This window comes from Phoenix dactylifera, chromosome 15, assembly GCF_009389715.1.
Source record: "Phoenix dactylifera cultivar Barhee BC4 chromosome 15, palm_55x_up_171113_PBpolish2nd_filt_p, whole genome shotgun sequence".
Lineage (NCBI taxonomy): Eukaryota > Viridiplantae > Streptophyta > Magnoliopsida > Arecales > Arecaceae > Phoenix > Phoenix dactylifera.
In genome coordinates, this window is record NC_052406.1 from 6,512,278 (window position 1) to 6,537,390 (window position 25,113).

General features: G+C 36.8%; 1 protein-coding gene across 4 annotated transcripts; it reads left to right on the forward strand.

Annotated features, from left to right (window-relative positions):
* Positions 1-3,744: 3,744 nt before the first annotated feature.
* On the forward strand, positions 3,745-22,900 carry LOC103707936 (LRR receptor kinase SERK2-like). Of its 4 annotated transcripts, none has more exons than XM_008792659.3 (12): positions 3,745-3,956; positions 6,421-6,544; positions 12,604-12,736; positions 12,924-12,995; positions 15,007-15,150; positions 15,246-15,317; positions 15,491-15,556; positions 15,635-15,705; positions 15,841-15,981; positions 16,380-16,721; positions 17,414-17,808; positions 22,309-22,900. In XM_008792659.3, exons 2-12 carry the CDS (start codon positions 6,478-6,480, stop codon positions 22,621-22,623), a joined length of 1,818 nt encoding a protein of 605 aa, XP_008790881.2. In that variant the 5' UTR covers positions 3,745-3,956; positions 6,421-6,477; the 3' UTR covers positions 22,624-22,900. The 4 variants fall into 4 exon arrangements, with proteins under 4 accessions (XP_008790881.2, XP_038990169.1, XP_038990170.1 ...); XM_039134241.1 differs by lacking the exon at positions 3,745-3,956 and adding an exon at positions 3,989-4,018; XM_039134242.1 differs by lacking the exon at positions 3,745-3,956 and adding an exon at positions 4,061-4,080.
* The last annotated feature ends 2,213 nt before the right edge of the window (positions 22,901-25,113 follow it).

The following is a 25,113-nucleotide window of genomic DNA, read 5'->3' on the forward strand; positions in this document are numbered from 1 at the left end:
CAAGATCACTGCCTTAGGATGATCTTCAATTTCCGACTTCAAGTACGGATATTCCATCATAGGGTCGATGGTGATTTGAGAAGTAAAGGTGATTTAAGATCATTGCCATATATAATCATCATGGTGCAATCAAATATGGTGATCTCATCACCTAAACCCACATTATCCTTAATCTTAGGATGATCACCCCATACCAAACACCTTCCAAAAGTTGTTGCGGCTACGACCAGAGGAAAAAGGTAAAGAGGATGAAGATGCATGGTAACCAATAGCACCACCTGTTCCGGTTCTCGTCCATCAGGAGGACATATGTAGGCCTCCGATTATACCTTCAAACGTGTTTTTGTTAGTCTAATCCAACATGCGGGCCAAGCTCGCTGCGCAGCCCTTTTCACAAGGAACGTGTTGTATCTATCATGTGAAAGAAAGATTCCCCTTTCTTCATGAGAATCCACCGTTGGATCATCCATTGCTTGCTTCGAGATCAATGATGGAGTTTGGAGTGTTTCGAGATCCATGCAGTGCGATCCAACAGCGGATTCATGCGAAGGAACGGAATCCTTCTTTCATGCGAAAGATGCAACCCATGTCCTCTTTCACACTAAAGAAACAAATCTTTTGTTGTAGAAAACAGGGCAAGGAACCTCCCTACCCCGCCCCCCCCCCCTCTCTCTCTCTCCTCTCCTCTCTTTATTTCATCGCAAGTCGGTGCCATTTTGTCTTCTCCCTTCCTTCTGTGATTATTTTTCTTTGCCTCCTGGAAGCCTTCCTTTGGGCGGAGGCCTTCCTTTTTTATTAGCATTTGGATTCCTTTCTTGCATTCGCTGGAAAGGAGAGCAGAGAGATGGGAGAGATCGGAGCGGAGATAGGGAAGAGGTAACGACTCGAGCGTAAAAAAAAGTTTGAGGAGTATTTTGGTTTATAATTTCAACCTAGGATCACTGCTCTGGGGTGATCTTGGATTCTTGAATCTTGACCTCAAGGACGGATATCCCATTACCGGGTTGGGCGGTGATTTGAGGAGCGGAGATGATTTAGAATCACCGCCATATAGAATCACTGTGGTGCAACCAAATGTGGTGATCTCATCACCTCCACTTCTATCATCCTTGATCCTAGGCCGATCACCCCATATCAAACGCCCCCTAACTTCCATGTCATGATCTCAAACTACATGCAGTGTTAGAGAAACATGAATCTCTCATGTGCTAACAATCTGAGTCATGATTTTAAGCGTCTAAATATAGATGCATCATGGTATCATTCTATTTCATTTTTTATTAAATAAGCCCTCTACTCCGTGCCGTAACAGCTCAGACATCGACAACCTAAATCTTTGCTATCAGGACACTTATCTAAATCCAAAGGAACCGTCACATAATTCTAAACCCAATGGACACAAAGATAAACCTAAAGGAATGACCATATAGACCACATGCAAAGATTCCAAGTTATCACAGCCTTCATAATAATCTTCTGATGGTGAAGTTTCTCATTGGAACTGGCAAATCTACTCTATGGTGGGGTAGACTGAGTGAGACATGTTTGAATTCCACATCAATAGAAAAATGATGGAGTAATAACTAATATATAAAACATGCCATCAGTATCTTGATTGTTATTATTATTTATATAATCCATCTCCTAACAATGCCTCGGCATAACCTTGCAGTCAATATCTCAATGTTGGCCACTCAGTGCAATCACTGCTGGGGACCCATAGATATTAAAGTTTGCTAATGCCATTGGCTGGGTTTTTAGAACATTATGGCGATCATTAGGCCCTGGTCAAGTGGCTTTGAATCTGGCCTAACACTACAAATCTCGCCCTACCCCCTGCTAAGATATTGCAAGGTTGCAACATCATGAGAGAAGATGATTATGCCTGCTTTTTAAGTAGAGGCAATTGTTGCTACTGCTTGTTTGAATATTTTCCCCTAGACTTCCAATTGCTCAGAAGTGGAGGCTGCCTACCAGCACTCCGGCATCCATTCATAAACAAGTTTGGTAAGGAAGTAGTATCATACATCCATTCACTTTGTTGAAACTACAAATGATTATAGGACCATTCATCACTCTTGAATAATTAAAAAAAAAATGAATGGCATATTTACAGTTTAAAATATTATAAGAGAATTTATCTTTCCCAAAATGAAGTTTATCATCCAACTTTCGAGATTAGGCATCTAGTCTGCGGAAATAGTTTTAATTGCTATTAGTTGAGATTTGCTTTGGTAGTCTTTTTGGTCTTTCTTCTCTTTTCTTCTACTTTTTTTTTTTTGTTAATGAGATAGATGAAAAACATTTGTTTTATCAGTTGCAAACAGCCACCATACAAAGGATAATTTGTATTGACTAGTGGTATTAGGTTACTATGTGAGTACTGAGTAGGACCAAAATGGAGATGTAAGATTTGGACTATGATATCTGTTGGATGAGGAAACATAAACTTTTCTCTCATGCGCCGACCTCTACGTGGACTGTCGGTCGCCGCTCATGATGTCACCACTATCCTTCTTTATCGAATATTAGACTGTATTTCTTCGACTAACTAAAACTTATAGCCACCTTGTTATTCTCATGGGTGATAAAGATGTTCTGATTCCGCCGCTTTACTTGTGATTCGATAGCTAAATCTTGAAATACTTTTCTAAATAACCAACTGCTTGTTATGCACCTGGACACATCGATCCAATGTTGTCTTTTGGAATATTGGATATGCTGCCTAGAACTTCAACATGGGGTGCATTGTATTCATACATAGATATCCTATGCTAATCTTTCATTAAGCTAACTCCTTGCAACCTGTAAAACTTTCAGACTAATATCAAAACAATCTCTGTTCCATGAGGATAAATCTCCTCTAGCTCCTCCTTATTTGCCAACCTTGTTGCATGCACACAAAAGTCGCATTACTTTTTTCTCCAAATCAGCCATCTCCAAATCAGCCAACAAGCAAATCTAAGCAAGCCATTGATGTCAGTAATTTACTCTACCAGTATATATTGGTGATAAATGGAATGCTACTCTCAGTTATGACATGCAAAAATTGTAACCAACGTAACGTGCTGAAATGTTACATTGTTACACGGTAGAACCACTGTAGGCCCATCAAACCAGAAAATGTAACCAACCCTACTGAGGTGGTAACTCAGTGGTATCATGGCCTTACTTCCAACCAAGTGGTTCCGAGTTTGAAACGTGCAGGCATCGATTAAATTGTGGAGACCGGATGCTTTCTGCTCGGACATAGAGTCTGGAAGGGCGTATTAGTCCGCTGGTAGCCTTGATGGTACCGGATGTGACGTATTCACACGGAGGGTTCGTGCCGGAGCCTAGAGGAATAATCAAGCCGGACCTACGGATGGGGAGGGTATAAGTAAAACCGGCCGGGGTGCCCAACACGATCATTTCTGCCTGCATCAAACAATTCTTCTGGTGGGGTGGGGGTCTAGTGGGGGCTGCTACGCGGCGGTGGGCTTGTCCCTTCCTCGCCCCTTCTCCTTTTGGTTTCGTAAATAAATAAATAAATAAATAAAAAAGGTAACCAACGTAACAGGCCGAAATGTTACCATTGTAGTTGGATCACGCAAATGCTTGACAGGAACCGTTAGATCCCGCTTGGCAAAACCCGGTTCAATGTCCGACCGGGCGCTTAGTGGCGAGTTTACCATCCCGGCTCGGCGGCAACGCTTTTAAGAAGCTTAAAGCTTTTCGTATTTCTTATATTTTTTCACTACAAGCCTCGTGAGCTGTGTGCGGGGGTGGGTAGCGAGCTGCAATCTCTCTGTAATTGATAGCGGGGCTCAGAGGAAAGGCTGCGAATGGGGATAGTTTTGGCTAAAAGTAGGGCAACCAGCCGGGCATAAAGGATTTCTTTTGAATTCTAGTGGAAAACGAGTGAGGAGTAAAGATTTCTGTCGTTCTCGGCGCAATCGATTTGCATCCTCCTCCAGGTTTAGAGATCTTGTTGTCCCGTTTAGTTTCTTCTTGTTGCCGGTTTATGACATCAGATCGAGTATGTTTATGTTCTTTTAAGTGGATTCGTGTTAAAATTGGGAGATTTTTTGGAGAATTTCGGTGAGGAGCATTTCTTTCCTTTTTCTTCTTTTTCTTTTCTTTTTGATTTTGGGGTGAGTTGGGAATTTCGAAGATTTTTGACAAAAGTTGTGATTTTTTTGGGCTTTGGATTCGTTGGAAGATTGGAAAGATTCCGTTTTTCTCCCACTGTTTGAACTATTGGGGATTGCATCATTGGTCCGGAGCACGTTTTCAGTATGCTATCATGGCCTCGTTTTTTCTCTCACTTTGTGTTTCTTTTGTGTGTGTTTCGAGTGACTGTGAAGTTGACGTCTTCTGTTTCCTCCTGTTTTAGCATCCATATCTTGTCCCTACAAATTGCTATAACTAATGAGAATTTAACTATGTCAGAGTGTTGAGAATCATCTCTTGAAGTTTTGAACTCAGAACCTCCTTCCAAGTGAAGGAGGGATGCAATCTCAGGTTGTAACCAGTTTGCGCACTATAGATAGCTGTGGTAAATTTCTGGCTATGTATGGAGAGAGTGCCCAGTGAAAATGGATAGTGAAAATAGGCTCATAATCATCAACTAGATTCTGGCATGTGCGATGCACATGTGAGGTAGTACTCTTTTTTTTTTTTGTTATTCATATAATTTGATAAATTCGCACTCAATTTTTGGGAGGTGCATTTCTCTTGTGGATTACGTTTATTTAAGATGAGAATAGTTACAGCATCATGGAGATGGAGTGATGGAAAGTATGGAGCTCCATGAACCATGATAAAAAAGAAAAACAGTAGAAATAGGAGAAAGGAAAATAGATCTGATTCAAACTGGGCCCCCCATGTTCGGGCCATGTTGGCTTTGTGCTTGGCAATGGAGTTCATCACTGAAACTGAGAGACTTCATCATATGCAGATATAAACTGAGAGTTACCTAACAATCATGCCTTACATGGGCTTATTTTAATCAAAACCAACAGTGCATTATTTCCTAGGGCACTTTAATGTTCTACATCCTGTTGAGTATATAGAAAGAAATCGATTTAATCAATATCAAATTGGTGCCTGGCTTTTGTACTTCCCATTGACTTGCTTCTTTTATTTGATATGCTGCATTTCTTTTTTCTTCCTCTGATCATAACCATCTTTTTAGATTTTTTTTTAAATTTAAAAATTGTTAGTTTTCTGATTCACCTTCTTTGGGGTCATCTTGACCTCTAGGCCAAACCTAGGCACTCACCTTCCTCTTGGTGGCCACTCGTCTGTAACTTAAGTTTTCTAAAACATTGATGGGATGTTTACCAACAAGAAATCCCATGATTCAAATTCATGGTTACCGTTCAACAATCTTATATTTGTCAAGCTAGAATTTGCTTCTGTTACAAATCAAATTTTCTAGAATCAGTTGTAGCCCTTGTAGTTGAAACTATTACCTAATAAACTAACATGTTTAATGATTAGGTTGTTTTCTTTACATGAGTGTGGTTCTGCTCTCTTGGCTTATATCACTAGTAATGCATCAGCTTAATATTAGATCTATGGGGGCTAGATAGTACTGCATGCCTTAGTTTTGTTGCATGAAGCTGGGAGTTTAAAAGGTCTAAGGAGTAACAATATTGCACGCCTCTCAGCCTTGTTAGTTCCTTGTGCCAACATAGCATGAGGGGATTGGTGCAATTCACAGGGGTTGATGCAGTTCATGAGGGGTTGATGCAGTTTTTTGTCCCTAAGAGATAGGCATACATGTAATGTCTCAGGGGCCAGTGTTTCACCTGTGTCAATCCTAAGGCCCATCCAATGATCAATAATTGTAATAAATCAAGCCCAAACTTAGGGAACCAGGTCCAAGCCTAAATAAGGTCAAGTTTGGGGTCTCATTGGGTGAGCTTGATCTATGTGCATGCTTATTTCTGTGCTGTCCATGTATATTTGTTTTTCTTCCATTTGATACTTACATTAATATTATGTGATAGAGTCTGCCTATTGTTGTTTTTCCACATAAGTTGATCATACATCTTCTTTGTTCATTCCAACACTTGCTTTCAAGTCTTAGATACGATTGTTTCCCTTAACATATTTCAGATGTAGTGTTTCATAGTTGTGATTCGTAAATGGAATTGTATGTGGAACATCCTGTAATTGAATTCTTATGTGGAACATAGGATACTTGTATGGTTCATGTCACTTTTGCAAAATACAACCTAAGAACCCTTTTGGAAACTCAAAATGTTGAGTGTAGATGTTAACCCTGTTTCTTCCATCATTCCCTTTGAAATTAACTTACATGGGGGAGTCTTCATAAATTCTTTTTCTTTGTTTCCATTTTTCTTTTTAACAAGACTCTCGTATACTGATATTTTCTGTATTATGTTTATCTTGATCACATGACACTACTAGGAAATTGCCTTCCTTAAGACCACTTTAACTAGCACAAGTGAGGAAAATTCAAGAAAGATGAAGTTGATCATTGTACTGTTCATTGTGGCCTTTCTGCAACCTTTTGCTGAATCTGATCGTCAAGGTACTTTTGACTTCTCTTCATTATCTTTTAGAAATAATTAAGAGTGATTCTTTGTTTGGTGTGCTCTCTTTTTAGGATGAAGTATGTCCTTCTTCTTTTGCATGTTAGTCTTTAACTCGTGATTGTTTTCTGTATGAATTCATGGAGGTCTTATATCTCTTTGGAAGAAGTTTATTAACATCTTTTTCTGGCCTTCCCCTGATTATTTATAGTAGGGAAGGAATTCTTACTATTTATTCAGTAAAGTTTCTTACAAATGTATGGGAATATCTCATTTTCTGGTTCATCACTAGCAAATTGTGCTATGTACATATAGGATTGTTTGCGAAGGAACTTTTGGTCAATTACTCTGGATCCTGTTATGGTCTTGTTCTTTGACGTGATACTTTGGCACCAAGCACTACATAAATGGTTTAACTATTGAATCGTGCTGTTTAAAAGAGTGATTGAATTTATGATGCCATCTGTTCATTGTATTTCTTTTTCTCTCATTTGTTTGATCATCAATCTAGGTGATCTTCATATTATCATTTTGTTGATCAATTTTCTATTATCAAGCAACCATTGTATTATGATGTGTGATATCCTTTGTTTACTTTTTGGCAGTCAAGATTGCTAAGATCAACAAAAGATTGTTCCTGTTTGTTTTATTTGTATCAAAATCCATCAATGTTTGATGTATTCTTGGGCTAGAAAGATTGTTTTCTTAGAATATTATGTTTTGGACATATAACTTTGGAACAATTGCTTTTTCAAAAACATTTGTAACTTAAATTGGACAGTTAATAAGATAGAAGTACCCTTTGGTGGTGTTGGTCATAGTGCTATGCAGTATATAAGTCTGTTAGGGATGCAGTGGTTCATCAATGTTTGATGTATTCTTGGGCTAGAAAGATTGTTTTCTTAGAATATTATGTTTTGGACATATAACTTTGGAACAATTGCTTTTTCAAAAACATTTGTAACTTAAATTGGACAGTTAATAAGATAGAAGTACCCTTTGGTGTTGGTCATAGTGCTATGCAGTATATAAGTCTGTTAGGGATGCAGTGGTTCTGATTTCTAGAGCATAATCGCATCGGACATCATTGTGAGATGGCAAGAAATAACTTGTGTGTGTTCAGATCTACATCACAATGCAACGTAGTAGTTCTACTACAATTGATGAACCACATCTCTTAGTTTTAAATAGTAAATCTCTACTGGAGTTACCCGAACAAGTCTGTCTTCCCTTCTGTTTTTTAAATACACTTGAGTGCCTGGTTTTTGTCTTCCATTCCTTCTATAACCTGTCGCTTTTCGTGACATTTTTGCAGCATGATCTCGACTCTTTACTTTTCTAGAAGATACACATGCAGAATCAAGGAATATATTTTGAAGATTTTTAGAGATATTGTCATTAATGTTTTTTACTGACATCAGTGCCACTTATGCTGCTTTAATACCAAAAATTTTAAGAAGAGGTATCAGATTTTTATAGACCTATATGTTTATAAAGCTACAGGATTAATCTGATATTTGTTGCCAAAGTGCTTGAAGCCAACTTATGGCAACTGATTTAGCTGCCTTAAGCACTTGCGCAAAAGAGGCGCAAGTAAGAGATTGCTTCTTCATTATGTACTTAGGATATGCAAGTTCAATATTGGATGAATATGAGTATGATAATGGTGATTAAAATTGAGTTGGGGCATATTTGGGAAGGACTAGATAGCACATAGATGAGTTGACTATAAAAGTGTAAATTAACAGATGATCTAAAGTTACTGTAGTTGTTGGAGTGCTAAGATTATATGTTATCATAGCTCAACATTGTACAATAATGATGTAGGCTCTCAAAGCATGGTGTGTCGTACTGTACCGAACCGAGCAGTACCGGTATACGGTACAGGAGATATACTGACACTCGGTATACGGAATCGGCTCCGTACCGTACCGTACCAACACAGTGATAGTGTGGAACCGGTATGGGGCTCGGTACTAAGATGGCATATCTTGCCGCAAAGAAATATGTTCTAGAACTGAGGGGTAGGGTCGAATGGGGCTTTATGTTTAACATGAAGCACCACTAGTTATCCATTTGCATTATACAACTGTACTCCTATTTTTAATGAAACTTATCTGCAAAAGTTACCCTCAATGTTCTCCTTGATTTCTTTTGATAGATTGATAGTCTTAAGAGTGAATTGTCGTAAAACTTTATCTAGTAGGTCTTGGTGGCGGGTGGAAAACTTGAGCTAGGTGTTAATTAGTTGGACTTTAACTAAATTGTTGCTGCTTATTTCTGATTTGGGGTGTCCATGAGATTGGTAATGAAACCTTGGGATTGGAGAAATGGATAGAAAATTGCAGGGTGGAAGAATGGTGTTGTGTCTTTTAAAATTAAAATTACTCTAGTGAGAACGAATTTCTTGAATCAGCATATTTAATATATATATATATATATATATATATATATTTTAATTGGGTTGCATTATAGAATTCAAAGCATGGTTTTAGATATTGGTATCAGACCTTGTACCATTTTTTTTGCCAAAATGATATGGCACCAGGTAGTGACAGATGGTATGGGACCGTGTTCCATATCAACACACTAGTTACCAGTGCTGGAAACCTGTCAAAATGATACGTTATAGTTCGTACCGCCCATTCTAGCGATATTTGAAACCTTGATCCAAAGTGATATCGTACAAAGTGGAGATGGAGGAATCAAACAATTCCTTTTTGATGGATTGGAACAATTGTTGCAAATAAAAGACCAAATACTCGGGATTCAGAAACTCAAGGTGGGGTTGGAAGAGCATGATGGAGTAAATTGAGGGTGGGAGATTAATAATATGTTCAGAATGAGATCATTTGTTTGCAGATGGTGGCATTGTACTTGGAATATGGAAATGTAATATCCAATGGTTTCTGTCAAAATTCAAGCTCTCATCTCAAGTCAATCTAGGATTGATATCTCATTAAAAAGGATTCACATGATGTGTTTATGGAGGTTGATTCAAATTGTTTTTTATTTCACTTGGAAGAAAATGTTTTTACATCACTTCTCTATTGTTGTTTTATGTGGAGTATTTGGCATACTAGCAAATTAGCAAGCGCAACGCATGTCAAAGGAAATTTTAAAAAACAAAATTGAATAAAAGATAAAAAGAACACAAAAATTATTAATTGAATTAAAAATAAAAGTGACAATGCACAAAATAAAATAGGAAATGAAATTTCATACAAATAGAAAATAATAAAATGAGTTGATGTCTGATGGATGGATGTAAATGGTTAAATAAGCTTAGTTTTCTATTGGTGTACCATTTGTCAATCTCTTTTTATGGAAGAAAATCAATCTTAATCGATGGCTGTAATGCTTATTTGAATGAAATAGAGGAGAGGCTTGTATATTTATGATAACATGAGAAATTGAATGTAATAGAGGATAGATACCTATATATGGAAATTTTGAGATATTAACCTATTTCGATTGGAACATAGAAGCAGCAACGATATTTATAATAATATGTGATATTAACTGGCTTGTTCAGCTAACTATATCTTAGGTACTGTATCTTCTGATTCTTCATATTTTTATATGCCTGTGAAATGTGGAGAGAAAGGGACTTGAGAAAGATGGAGCAAGGAGGTTGGACAAGGATTTTTTCCCTCTTTTCTTGGTGCTGAATATGTTGAGAGAAAAGTGATGGATGGAGTCTTGATCGAATATTCCAAAATTCCAACCTCTTCTTTTGATATAGTATAGGTAATATTTAGGTTTACAAAAGCAAATCAATGCTTCTGTTATATGGGGACAATGAGGGGTGACTCATTTGCTCAACCCACACAAATTAGAAGAGAGAAAGAGTTGGAAATATACCCTCTTGTGATTTTAGTTGGAGATCTGGAAAGAAGTAAATAAGGATTTTTCAAACAACTATAGCTATGAGATATGGAGAGTGTGGAACATGATTTTGATAATAACAGTGGTTTTTGGACATTGACTCTAGAATCTGCATCAACTGGTTGTTTGAGGGTGCTGTCAGTCTTGTGGTTGAAGGGAGTTACTTCTGTGACATTTTTTTGCTTGCCTGTTCTCTTGTCACCTTAATGGCGAATCTTGGCTATCTTGTCCTGTTTGTCTTGCCTTCTTCTTACTTTTATGTTTCTGATGATTTTTGCTGCTGTTATGGAAGAAAAGGTCTAACTTGCAGAATACAGGAAAGTTGGTGTGACTAAGTAACAATATCCCTGAGCAATACAAACGGTTAACCATGCCAAACACAGAAAACTGGAGTGTAGATATTAGTATTCTCCAATGTCTTGAAGCATGCATGCTTCATGAAATTTAAATACGATAATTTGCAAATTATAAGAAATTACAGATGCCTACTTGTTTAGAGAAACATATCTATTCACTTTTCTTGTGTGGTAAGCTGCATAAGACATGGATCTCTGCTATCTCTTTTCTCATTGCCAATGACATACGTCATCTTTTTAGCAACTATTTGAGAGTCAATCATAAGATTATCAATGATATCAAAAGAACACCTGACTGCATATATCAACAGCTTCCTTCTGTACTTATCATATAGATGAAATTGGTTGTTTTTCCTTAACATTTTTAAAAAATTAAATAGTGTAGCAATATCATGTGAAAAGGTCTGCTGCCAGGAAGCAGTGAGGCTGGCAAGAAGATATTAGTCAGGCTCATACCATGTGTGTGCAAGCTTCTGCCTAATTTGTTGCAGTAGTGCTCTATATAGGAAATGGTGGTGTTGATATTCCATGGATAAGACAAATTTTTCCAGGGGTTTATATGCTTCAAATTGCTCAAGATAGTTATCGCTTTAGCTACCTTGATATCCTCTTTGTAGCAGCATAAGCTCTATCACTCGATGTTAATCTGCTATAAGATTGCCAATTTGAGCCTAGTACTAAATGGTGTAGATCTGCAACCAACTACATTTTCCTGTCGCATTTCTGGCTAGAAATTCTTTTGCAGGCTTTTGTTCTCCTTGAAAATGCCTCAGTTTGCTTTGTAGCAGATGCAGGGGTGTAGTTGTCAATAGATTGAGCAGAGGCTGCAGTATATGTCTATCAAAGCTTTTCATTTTTTCTTTTTCTTTTTTTTTCTCTCCAGACCATTGTTGCCTTAATGCTGGGCTGGATACTCTGATAGGAGGGTTTCTATAAGCTTTGCAGTATGTAAGCTCTTGCTTTTCTAATAGATGCCATTAGGTGTAAAATGTGATGTTGCAGTTTTATTAACCAAAAGAAAGTACGCATGGTGTCAAGTGGAGCCTTGGAGGTGACAATTGCCCATCTAGTTCATTGCAGGCTAATTGGGTGGATATGGGAGCAAAATTAGGATTGTTTTGGCGTTGCCTGTATTTGTTTGGAGTTTCAGTCCACCTAACTTTCTTAATATCATTATTTTGGACCACGATAAAAAGAATAACCTGGCCTCATTTCTGGTACACTTGGATGATCCATTGTGTATGAAAAGGAACTATGAGTATTTGGGAAGAAAATGAAAAAATTGAACACAGTCTGTTTCAACTTTCAAGGGGTGGGAGTAGGATGGCATTGGGAGCTCTATCTGGTGAACTGGGAGTGGAGAATGGGGTATGACTGGGTGGGTATTAGTGTATTAGTTATGGGTCATAACAATTTATACTGTTGGGGTGGGTTTGGAGGTTTGTCCGGCTTTTCCAACTTGATGGTGCAGAAAAGAACTAATTAAAAAGTACCGTAAGGACATTTAGTTGTGTAAGAAAATGCTTTTCTTTAACCCCCACCTGTAAAAATATTTAACTTTTTCAGGAAGGAATAAGCTTCAGGTGCATCTGCTACTTTAAGATGATGTGTATATTTTGGCAGGCCAATGACGATTAGACCTTGACTGTTGGCATGCTTATGATGATATGTGCGTCAATGGACTTTTATTAGCAAAATGTAGTTGATGAACTGCTTTATTCTATTATTTGCTCAAAATTGACAAAGTTATATATCTGCCATGCATTCTATTGTTATCTATTTTTTTGAACTTATTAATATTCTTGTGTTTCTAGGAGATGCATTATATGACATGAAGCTTAAGTTAAATGCCACTGGCAGTCAGCTTGTTGATTGGAATCCAAATCAAGTCAATCCTTGCACATGGAACTCTGTTATTTGTGATAATAACAACAATGTCATTCAAGTGTAAGTTATTTCTTGATATCTCAGTGCCTGTTTATTTATTCTTTCCAGATGTTTTTTTTGCTATTATGGAGTACATATACATTACCAATTTAATCACGTTTTTTGATTTCTAGCTTATCCTTTTGCTCAGAACAATGCCTAATACAATGCCTTGCTTTTCCTTTATTGGTATTGTTGCTTTGTGCAGAACATTGCCTAACATGGGATTCACCGGAACCTTGTCACCAAGAATTGGAGAGCTGAACCATTTAAATGTATTGTAAGTGTAGTTATTTGTCTCCAAAGATTTTTGAAATCTTCATGATATCACCTTACCTTAGTGTACACTTGCAAAACTTAGTCCACAGGTTAAATTAATGAATCAAAATAGAGGTCATTGAAGTGTGAAAACTTTCTGCAATTGTTTCTCAACCTGAACTCAACATGCTATGATACAATACTGAAATTCCTAGCAAAGCCAGCTTTTGGCAGGGCTTGATGTATGATGCAGAAGGCCAATCACAGTTACAAATTGTAAGCTCATGCAACTAGGAAGTATGCCTACAAGATTGATGCTAGAAGCAGGGGCATAGATTACAAAAAAAAGGGGCATAATTGGATATAGAAAACTGGAACTTTCTTTTTGGTATACTGGATTGAGACAAATAGAAACATTGTGAAATCTCCTAGAGCTCACACTCATAAGCAATTCCTTATTATGGGGGAACACGTTGTGTTATCTGGTGGATAGAAAGACTAAATACCTTTAGAGCTATTCTTTTGTGAAATTGGGTTCAATTTTCTTTTATTCTATAGATTGCTGATCTTGATCCAACTCAGTTTGCTTGTACATGACTTGCATCAGATATTTATGATATACTTATAGTTATGTTATTATATAATTGCCGCATAAAAAGAAGATAGGGCTATCCACTATAATTCTTCATTTGAGGAAAAGTGACTTTTGTCATTGTAAATGGCTTTAGAGAGAGTCAGTATAGTCAACATATGCTATAATTAGCTTTTATGATGGAAAAGTTATTTTGAATCAAGAATTCCTATGCCGGGACTGGAGCTCGTAGTGGTTGCCCAATGGCACGGGTCGATACGGCCCCATGCTGTTTTATGCCGGGCCCGTACCGACACAGTAGAGGGGGGGCAACACAGGGTCATACCAACACAGTAAAGGGGGCGGGGGAGAGGGAGAACAGGAGAGAGGAAAAAAGAGAGAGAGAAGGGGGAGGGAGGGAGAGAGTAGGCCGGCGGAGGGCCGACGAGTTGTGCAGAGGAGGAACTCCACCTCTGATTCCCCTATTTTGGCGGAGCCCCTCCTCTGCACAGCTCCCCGGCCCTCTGCCGGCCGGCCTCCACCTCCCTCCTTCCCCCTCCCTCCCCCGCCCTCTCTCTTTTCCTCTTGTTCCTTCACCTTTTCCCCTTCCGTCACCGATTTCTCGTTTTGGTTGCCAGAACCGTCCCAGTCCGCCGCCAGTACGGCTCAATACGCTCCGAACCGGATAGTTTGGGATGGTTCCGCTGACTATATTTTGAATTATATGTTGTTTCTTTTGTTGATACATTTGAGTATTAATACTAAGTCAAATGAGGAAAACTTATATGTTGCGATTTGTTTTTTAAGCTTAATATCCAAATATGCAGTTTGGGCATCAGATTCATTGTATTACGGGAGTTAGCATATAATAATTTTATTAATCTAAGTATATAGCTTGAGAATTGTCCGCATTGATAGTAAAGCAATGCACTAATAGAAGTACAAAAGCAATGACAGAAGGATCACTAAAGAGTGGGATGAAATATTTCCTGTCCAGGTCAGGTTGGTTCCAGGAGGAAAGGAGTGATCTTATGCACCTTTATATTATATGTTGAATTTGCTATGGAACCCATCTGTCCTCACATTCTAGATTTTCTGCGGCTTTTATGAAAGTTACCATCAAGAGCATGGTGCTCCCTAGAAGGAGAGGGATGCCAAGGAGTTGATGTAACTCCCATCAGCATCAACACCATGGTTTTGAATTTGCACTAATTGATTCTGAAATAACAAAAGTGTAAATAATGCTTTTTATCCATGCATGTGTTGGGGGGAGTATAGGCTTGTAAATCTGTACATTGTTACTTTATTTGTACATACATTTTGCCTAACATGTTACATGGGAAAGTAATAACCAATGGCTTTCTGTACATGGTGCAATTCCCCATATTAGAATTACTGCATCGTTGCAGCCATCTAGCCCCTGTTCCTCATTTCTCACCTAACTTGATGTGTAACTATGCAGGTCATTGCCAGATAACAATATAACTGGCGGAGTACCAGAATCATTTGGAAATTTATCTAGTCTGACAAACTTGAATTTGGAAAATAATCTTTTAAGTGGAGAAATACCTGCTTCTCTTGGCAGGCTTTTGAAGCTTTCAATTTTGTAAGTAGGATCATAACTTTACCATTTAAGTCAAATGTTGGAAACTTGGAATCAACCTCTCCTCATTTGTTGCATTTGTTTAACTTTGTGATCAGGACTTTGAATCAAAATAAACTTACTGGAAATATTCCTGAATCCCTTTCAAACCTTTCAGGCTTAAATGACATGTAAGTGCCACCACTAATGATGTTGATTTTGGGTATGCTTTGTAAGAAACCACAAAAATGTGTTTTAATCTGTCTTCATGCTTAGATATTTTTTGACAATGTTGAAGCATTACTTTATGTTCGGAAATGTTTCTTATAAATCTTGACAACCACAATCTGACTTGTGTTTGCAGTGGTCTAGCATCTAATCATCTTAGTGGTCAGGTACCAGATCGTCTATTCCAAGTAGCGAAATACAAGTATGGCCAGATCTTTACAATATCTGGATGCAAGCGCTCCAATCATGGCTGTTGATCTGATTTGGTTATTTCATGCAGCTTTACAGGTAACAATCTAAATTGTGGCTCAAATTTTCCACACCCTTGTGCATCCAATGTAGCTGGCCAAGGTAAACATGCGCTATTTGTTATGTCCTTTCTCTAGGATTACCTATATTTATTTGGAAAACCTTTTACTTTGGGAGGGAAGAAAATCTCTATTTTGGCTCTAGGCAACAGTCCTTATTTTTGACTTGTCTTGACAGGAGGACCCAGCAATTCAGAGATTGGAATTGTGCTGGGGAGCGTTGGAGGAGTAATAGGGGTCCTTGTTATAGGGGTTGTGTTTCTGTTGTGCAAGATTAGGAGGAAAAGTTATCGACGGGAAGTTTTTGTAGATGTTGCAGGTCTGTCTTTTCATTTATTTATTAAATTAGATGGTTTACCAAGCTTTCATTTGGAACTCTTGTATGCATATTTAAATTGGTATTACTGCACTTGGTGCTTTTGTCTTTTCTCCCATTCAGTATCCACTTCTAGTGTTCTGAATTTTTGTTTTTGGGCATCTAAATCTTTCTTCATCATGATTAAATTTTTCAATACATTTGCAACTTAAGTTAAACTGGAGGGGGATTGGAAAAATTTGCTGGCTTGCGCTCTATCTATCAATTTTCAAAATCAACCTTCATTTTTTGTATATATTTTGCATGACCTCAGCTTAAAGATTGCAATATTATTAAAATGGTTGTTTCCATGGGATTGGAGCAGATGTTTCTGACAAATTGTCAACAATTTTGATGCTTAGGTGAAGTTGATCGCAGGATTGCATTTGGACAGTTGAAAAGATTTGCTTGGCGAGAATTACAACTTGCAACAGACAGCTTCAGTGAGAAAAATATTCTTGGACAGGGGGGTTTTGGAAAAGTATATAAAGGAGTGCTTCCAGATAACACGAAAATTGCTGTAAAAAGGTTGACTTATTGTGGAAATCCTGGAGGGGAGGCTGCCTTTTTACGTGAAGTCGAGCTGATAAGTGTAGCAGTTCACAGAAATCTATTAAGGTTGTTTGGTTTCTGTACAACACCAACAGAACGGCTTCTAGTTTATCCTTTTATGCAAAACTTGAGTGTTGCCTACCGTTTACGAGGTACTAATGCTGAGACAACTATGAAGTTACCAAATTTCTTCATTCCATAATTTTTTCCCAATATGTCATTCTTTCCGCGTGAATTCTTTCTGATTTCTTTCCCTCTATTAAGAAGGGAATTTATTGCGTGGGCAAGAAATCTTTGCTCTAGTTAAGGCTCTACCCCTGTTCTCAAACATTTCCATTTTTGTGTGAAAGCATAATTACACTAATATAATGTGCTTAAAACTTCATGTTGACCTCTACATATTCAAGTGGAGTACTATATAGTAATGCTACATTTTGGTGAGTAAGGTCTTGAAGACCATCAATGCTTCAAACTGTCATAAGAAGGCCTACTAAAATGCTATGGGTTGTAAGGAAGTGCATACTATTTTGAACATAATTTCTTTAACACTTTTTTTTTCCAAGAGTCAAGTGATTTATCATATTTAGTGAATAGGAAACCTTCTAGGATGAGTGGGTGCCTCCTGAATCTCACCTTAGCATGTTCAGTGGCAATGGTCTGGCATGCAATCTGAATTGACTGGCATATGTCAATAAGTCATGCATTTGATGCACTATAATTCACATTTGATTCTATGTCATTTGCTCTCAGAGTCCATTGGAGTATCACTTTTCAGTTAACCTAACACCTATCTTTATTACTGTTGATTTCTGATTGTATGTCCTTGATGCCTTGACGAATGCAGACTTTAAACCCGGGGAACCAGTTTTAGATTGGCCTACAAGAAAAAGAGTGGCTTTAGGCACTGCACGCGGTTTGGAGTACCTTCACGAACATTGCAACCCAAAAATTATACACCGCGATGTTAAAGCTGCTAATGTCTTGCTTGATGAAGATTTTGAAGCAGTTGTTGGGGACTTTGGCTTGGCAAAATTGGTTGATGTGAGGAGTACATCTGTGACAACTCAAGTTCGGGGGACTATGGGCCACATAGCACCTGAATATTTGTCGACTGGAAGGTCATCTGAGAAAACTGATGTTTTTGGTTATGGGATCATGCTTCTCGAACTTGTTACTGGACAACGTGCTATAGACTTCTCTCGCTTAGAGGAAGAAGATGATGTACTCTTGCTTGATCATGTAAGCTTACCTAGCTCCGCTGAATTACATCTTTTTGCTTTCAATCACATGATTTCTTACAATGGTTATGTCATGATTTTGTTTTTTTCTTCTTCTGCATGGTTTTTCATATTATGTGAGTAAACATTTCTCGCATTATAAACTTTTCTAGTTTTAACGGACATAGTCATATAGTTGATACTTGCCACCACTTTGCTGCATTTCTGCTGTTTATGGTACTGAAAAGATAATCAAAGCACTTAGCTATTCCGAATTGGTGACTTCCTTGATTGCCTAGGTCAAATGACTAAACTACTCTGTAGACACATGAGTTACTAAGTCTCATTTGTGTATCTTTGTGTTCATAGTAGTTTGTATTAAATTATATGGCCCCAATATTTCATGTCTTCATATATGTATGACTTATAAATGTTGTATTCTATGACTTGCATCCTCATAAATGAAATAGGCTAATACATTAATAGCTTAGATGATAACAATCTATACGATTTGTGCAACTCAAATGACATATTACTTATACTATTGTTCATGGTTTGCTGTACTGGCCTGAATCAGGCAGTGCGGGGCGTACCATACCAGTTCGGTATCGGTAGCCGATACGGATGGCGTATCGACACTCGGTACGCCGAAGTAACTTCGTACCGTACTGTACCGACATAATGCTAATGTGGTATTGGTTCAGGATCTGGTACCGAGACGGCGAAACTTGCTACTGTTACTTATATTGCTTGCTCAAAATTTGGCATATCATGCTTAACTTAGGCCGAATTATCACCTCTTGGCACATTTTTTTGGAGTGTCTTGTTGGGAGTACTTAATTGCAAGTATTAGCAATTCAACTTACAACCATTTCAAGCCAAACAATATTATCCTGAAGTCATCAAGATTACTTCTGAAGTTTGCACTTTTTTCTCCATTTTCTTGATATAAAACAAAATGAACATCGGCTTTCTTAGTAGTATGTTAGTTGTATCTATCTCTTCACAATCATATAAATGTTAATTTAGTGGAGGATGAAGTATCAGCGACCATCTGAGCATCTTGACACCAGGCATCCATTTTAAATGAAGAGACCACACCGATCTTTTGGTGCAAAATAATAACAATACGCTATGCTTAGAATTGGCACAAAATGAGTAGGAGATCATGGTTTTTACTTGCATTTTTTTTTTAGGAAAATGGACTTTGGCATGTATGCCCATTCAAATATGGGTTATTAGATATTTACCAGTTGAAAATCAGTATCTGTGTCTCTACCCCTTCAGTCATCCTATTTTTGCAATGATATCCCTCTCATTAGATTTTTGCCTTATGGTGTTAATAAGTACCGATTTTAAGTATGAAATGACTATATTACCCTTTTACAATATCACCCCTGAAAAATTTAACATTCAATTTGTATCATAAAGTTATAATTTGCATATATTTTTCAGGGGTATCGACCCAAAGGGTAAAAGAGTCTGAGGATTGAAGTCTCGGCGGGATGGGGGCCGTCCTAGCCATCTCGTCCCGTTCCAGTGAGATCGGGGCAAGTGGGATGGTGCGGGACCCCAAAACACATTTTTGTCCCCTGTCTTGACCATGCTGCCTTCATCCCGCCGGTCACGCATCAATATGGCTATCCCGATCGGGACGTGCCCTCAGTTTCTTTTTTGACGATGCTTCGACTCGTTGCTAGGAGGAAGTAGGAAAGCGATTATTCTTTACCTTATTTTCTTTGCTGATGCATTGGCATGATCACTGAGAGAGAGGAGGGAGGCAACTCGGTTGGTGGGGGTCCTCTTTCTTCTATGTTTTTTCCATGGTGAGCATAGGCTCAGTACTTAGTAGTCACGGGGGCACTCGGCCAATCATGGGTCTTAGCGCCTTAGCCAGAGTCCACGTGTTTTTTTCTCCTTTCCGATGCACACATGGAGAAGACCGGAATGGGGATCTTTCGTGCAAAAGGATTCTCCTTAGCATGAAAGCATCATTTGATCACTAACCACACAAATCTCAAAGTCTCAAAGCTCTGTTATTCATCTATCCGCACATATCTCAACGCCAGCAGCTGATGATTTATCCGTCCGAGATGCTCGACTGGGATGCTTAAGGGGATGGGGTGGGATGTGGGGTGTCCCGTTCCATGAAAAAACTGGAATGCTCCCGTCCCATGAGATTTAAAACCTTGAAAGCGTCATTTTATACTTAAAATAGGACATTACGCTATTAGCCAAAAATCTAACTTGAGGGTTATCAATGCAAGAAAGGATGAATTGAGCATTTTGTTTGCAAACAATTTTTTTTTATTAGTAGATATAATCCATATTTGCAAGGGTATGTGGAAAACTCCTAAAAATATGTTCGGGGAAATTTCTATCGTATGATAAATGTTGGAGAGTACATGTAACATGTTTAGTTCTTAATGGCCCATTTTTTGGAGGGTGAAAAACTTACCGAAAATCTGTATTTTTTCCGAGTAAGTATTTCTCAGGCAACATTTAGATAGGAAAATAATTTACCTATGTTCTTTTATGCATTAGAGAATGGCTCTATAATCTATTACCCATGTTCTCTTGTGTTACTACTTTCTCGAGTAAGTTGCTAAGATCTATCCATATTTTCCATAATACCATTTATTATACAAATAGTATTATTTATAATAATATATTATTATATTATATCTAAAATATAATATATAATCATATATAATAAGATATTGATAATATGTATTATATTATTATATATTATAATATATTATGTATAATATAATATAGTACACCTTATGATATTTTATAATATAATATAACATAATATTTTATAATAAAATATATTATATTGAAATATTATATAATAATGATATTATATTATATTAATAATGTAATATAGTATGATATTATAATATAATAAGTATATAATATATTAAATTTGAATATAATATATTATAATCATATGTTATATTATGATAATAATAGTATAGTGTATTATATTTTATATTATAATATATCATATTATATTATATAGTATAATATATAACAACATATAATATACTTTAGAGAATATATATTATACTGTAACATTATATATTATAATATATTTTATAATTATTTTATGTTATATTATATATTAGACTATTATGTAATATACCAATAATATAATATATTACTGTTGTTGTTAATATTATTATTATTATGGGGCTAGGAGTTTTTCAGGAGCAAAATAAAAAAGTTATTACTCTGGCTGATGGGAAAATGTCTTACCTACATCCTAGGTGGGTAAGATTTTCCTTCGATTTCATAGGTAAATGCTACCCATGGAAAAATCCATCTAGAGAAGCATAAGAATATGGGTAAGTTGGTCAATGAGAAAGTTGACCAACTTTTCCATGATAATTACTCCCGAAAGAACAAGCCCAAAGTTTTATTTCTTGCATACAGTACAAGAATTGTAAAGAATTGGATATTAAGATCGTATCTGTAGCATTGCATGTCTGAGTTCACTGATACTTAGTTAGACAACACTATTATTATAAGGCATGCCTTATTTTGAATGGTGCAAGACGCATACTCAGCAAGACAACAGTATTATCATAGGCAATGCCTTATCTTGAATGGTGCAAGATGCATGGTATTTTGGTACTCGCTTGTCCTTTACCCACCACATCATTTACAGTATCACCCTAAAATTCTGTGAAGCCATATTTGTGATTGGGCTTCTCGCACTAAGTTACAGCTCAAAGTAAAGATACATAAAAAAAAAAGTGGTCACTATCAAGATGCGAATACTACTAAAAATATACCAATATCGTAAACTACGTACTAAATATATACGCTGTCACATGTACATAGTTATTGGGCACATGAGATGAACTGTAAGACTAGGAAGGCCGGCAAAAACTTGATGCCACTGCTTTTTGAACTTGAGCCTCTATCGTGGACAAATGTGGGTTTTTGGATGTACTGAACAGGAAAACCTGAATCAATTACAGCTTGTTGCATCCTTGGAAATGGTTCCATTATGCTTCTATATACAACATACCAGATAATTGCACTGAAAAAGTATAATATTATGCTTTGATGCAGTCTGCAAGTTCTTTTTCTTTTTCTCCTTTATTTTCATAAATTTTCTCATTTTTGACTTGAAGATGGGATTCCATCCTACGTCATTTTACAAAATATCAACAAGCAATTTCTCTACCATAGGATGAACTAGACATGATCTCAATTATACACATGCAAGAAGGCTAGATTAGAAGTATAACATTTCGTTGGCATGGAAGAACTTGGTTACCATTGAATTGTTTTAGGCGTGCTCGTCTCAATCTCATACAAAATGAGAATAGTTCATTGCTTGCCCTTTTGATAACATGTGGATCTTTGTTTTTATATATTTATACAAGGAACCTTTAAATGTTTGTTTCTTGCATATGCAGATAGCTGTTGTTTTTTGCTATTCAGATTAGTTACTCATATTAGTGGCTCTTAAATGATATTGCTAGTGACTGTTCTTCTGCAAATTTAGGTTAAGAAACTAGAGAGGGAAAAACGATTGGGTGCTATTGTCGACCGCAACCTACATGAGAACTATGACAGCCAGGAAGTGGAAATAATGATTCAGGTTGCTTTGCTTTGCGCCCAAGCATCACCAGAGGATCGTCCCTCGATGTCTGAAGTAGTTCGGATGCTTGAAGGGGAGGGGCTGGCCGAGAGGTGGGAAGAGTGGATTGAAGTTTCACGGAGGCAAGAACATGAGATGCTGCAAAGGAGATTTGATTGGGAGGAAGATGCTTCATCTGTGGGTAACCTGGAAGCCATTGAACTCTCTGGGGGAAGATGAATTGAAGAATGGTGAGAAAATAGTTTCCTTTTCTTTATTCCTGCTTTGTTTTTGTAATTGTTGCTATGCAGGCAGAGGCTAAAGGGCCTCTAGGTACATGCCTCTGCCTTGGTCTTCTCTTCATCGAGAAGAATCTCACATTTTGTTGAAATCCCATTATGCCTTTTGAATTGAAGGGAGCTGTACATGGAGAAACCCCACTTTATCTCATTTTGAAAAGCAGGTCACTTCTATTCCTTTTTTGAAGAAAAAATCCACTTCAAACTTCCTTGGACCATTGCACCTTTTCCCTCATGACTTGCTTAAGCACATTCTTGGGTGAACACTTGTCTATCATACGCCTATTTATTACCAACATGTGCATACTGATTATTTATTAAATGTAAAGGCATAATAATCTGGTATAGTTTGAGATGGTTAGTTTCTGCAAAAAGAGAGTTTTGCAAAGATGAAATCAAAGTGAATTTTTTCTGCAAAATCTCCTAAACTGAAAGTGTTTTCTTATCGAAATCCAACCGTTTATTTTACTTGGTACATTTTAAGTGCTTGTGGTGAATTAATTTAGGTTGTAAAATTTGATATGAGAATTTGTCTCGCATCTCTCTCTCATGTCAAGAACTTTTCGATGATGTACAGTCAAATGACGTGCTCTGGAACTGCTACCATTTTACTATACCTTTCTAGCTATTTGGGCATAGATCGTATGGGAGACAAAATAGCTGCCTTATTCGTTTATGGCAGAAGAAATTTCTTTAATGCTTCAATCGATTTTAGCCGAAGTATTCTGAACATACAGTAGAAGTCTATGGTTCTTTTTGAGAAAACAAGGGGTCCTATGGTCAACTGTGAAATTTTTCATCCAGTTGATCACTGTTTCAATTTGTCGAACCACTAAATCAAAACATCCACAATGTCTCCAAATCGATTTGCCATTTCAGAAAACTAACATCAGAAGATTAATGATGAATTTACATAATTTATACAACAGAAGATGAGAGAGCTTCAAGGAATCGGTCATATCTTGTATAACAATAAGATAAGAGGGTTTGTATTGTGTGATTATTCTATAGATCACTGTTAGATAATTTTAAAGTTATTTTCTGGATTTTTTTAATGATTTTAAATGGTTTTTCAGTTGGCGTATCATTTGGCAAAACACTATACAATTGGGAAATCTAAAACATTCCTTTACTTAGTCCCATATTGAATGTGCTAATATAAGTCTACTTGCATTTATTTTATCTCCAACAAAAGAGGTCTAGCTGGGTTTGTGGACTTTTGGACTAAACACTATGTGCGGCTCCTGACTTTGTTACTTATCCTTGGTGGATGGGCATGAATCATGCCTTTTTGTTGTTATATTTTTATAGCATTTTCTATATCATGTTATGCTCTGAAATCAAAGAGTAACTGCTCATTTGACCTTCATTTTTATATTCATCAAGCATAATATTTGAAACAGGAGCCATGGAGCAACTACATTTGGTCAGTCCATCTTGATTCAGCCCATTTTGAAGTGATTTATAGTTCAGTTAAGAAATCAAAGTCTCGTATTAATTATGCTATTAATAGTTAGAAATTATTACGCTTTAATTATATATTATCAATATTAAATGTCACTTAATTTTTCTAGCCTTATTTATTACTATTCATGCATGATGTCTTTTAGAGTTTGTCTTTAAAATAGTATAAGCATTAATGCAATGGGATATACAAGGTCATCTCGTGTCCACATAAATACATACATAGTAGTGAAAGAAGTATGGTGAAGAATTTCGAAAGAATTTTGTGGTCAATTTCTTTGAATTTAGTAGCAGATTTTACTTGTTATCTCTCTTTCCTATTTGTTATCTTCCTTCGCTTGCTTTACCCTACTATTTCCGGTAGTATTTGTTATCAAAGCTTCAGTTTGATCTCTCATCCTTTCTCATCCTTTTCCTATTCTCTCTTCAAGAAGTCCGACTTCATCTCAAAATCATGGTCCGCAACAACAATAAACAAAATGAACTTCTTTTACATCATAAGGAGCTACTTCAGCAACAAAATGAAAAATAATTGGCTAGATTGGTTGAGGTCTTCAAAGCTTTGAGTTTTATTCCTCAAAATAAAAATTTTACACTTGCTTAGAATCTTCGCCAGTCTCCTGTTTTAGGAATCTTCTGACCTGCTAAAATAATTGGCAAGAATACTAGATTTCTCTTCAATAAATTCAATAGTTTAAGCATCTTATTCTTCTTTCATTAATCTCTCTTCTTCTATATTTTATACATTCTGCCAAGACTTGTTTTCAGTTCCAACAATAAATATTTATCTATTAGATGTATGTTATAAGAATCTAGACTTTTAATAACTCTTAATAGTTCCTTTTCATATATATTATAACTTCTTTCTGCATTAGTAAACCCTCCGCTACCATGCCCACATACTTTCTCAATATTTTTTTCTGTTATACACTCCCCCTATTTTTGTTACTAGAATTTGAGTATAATA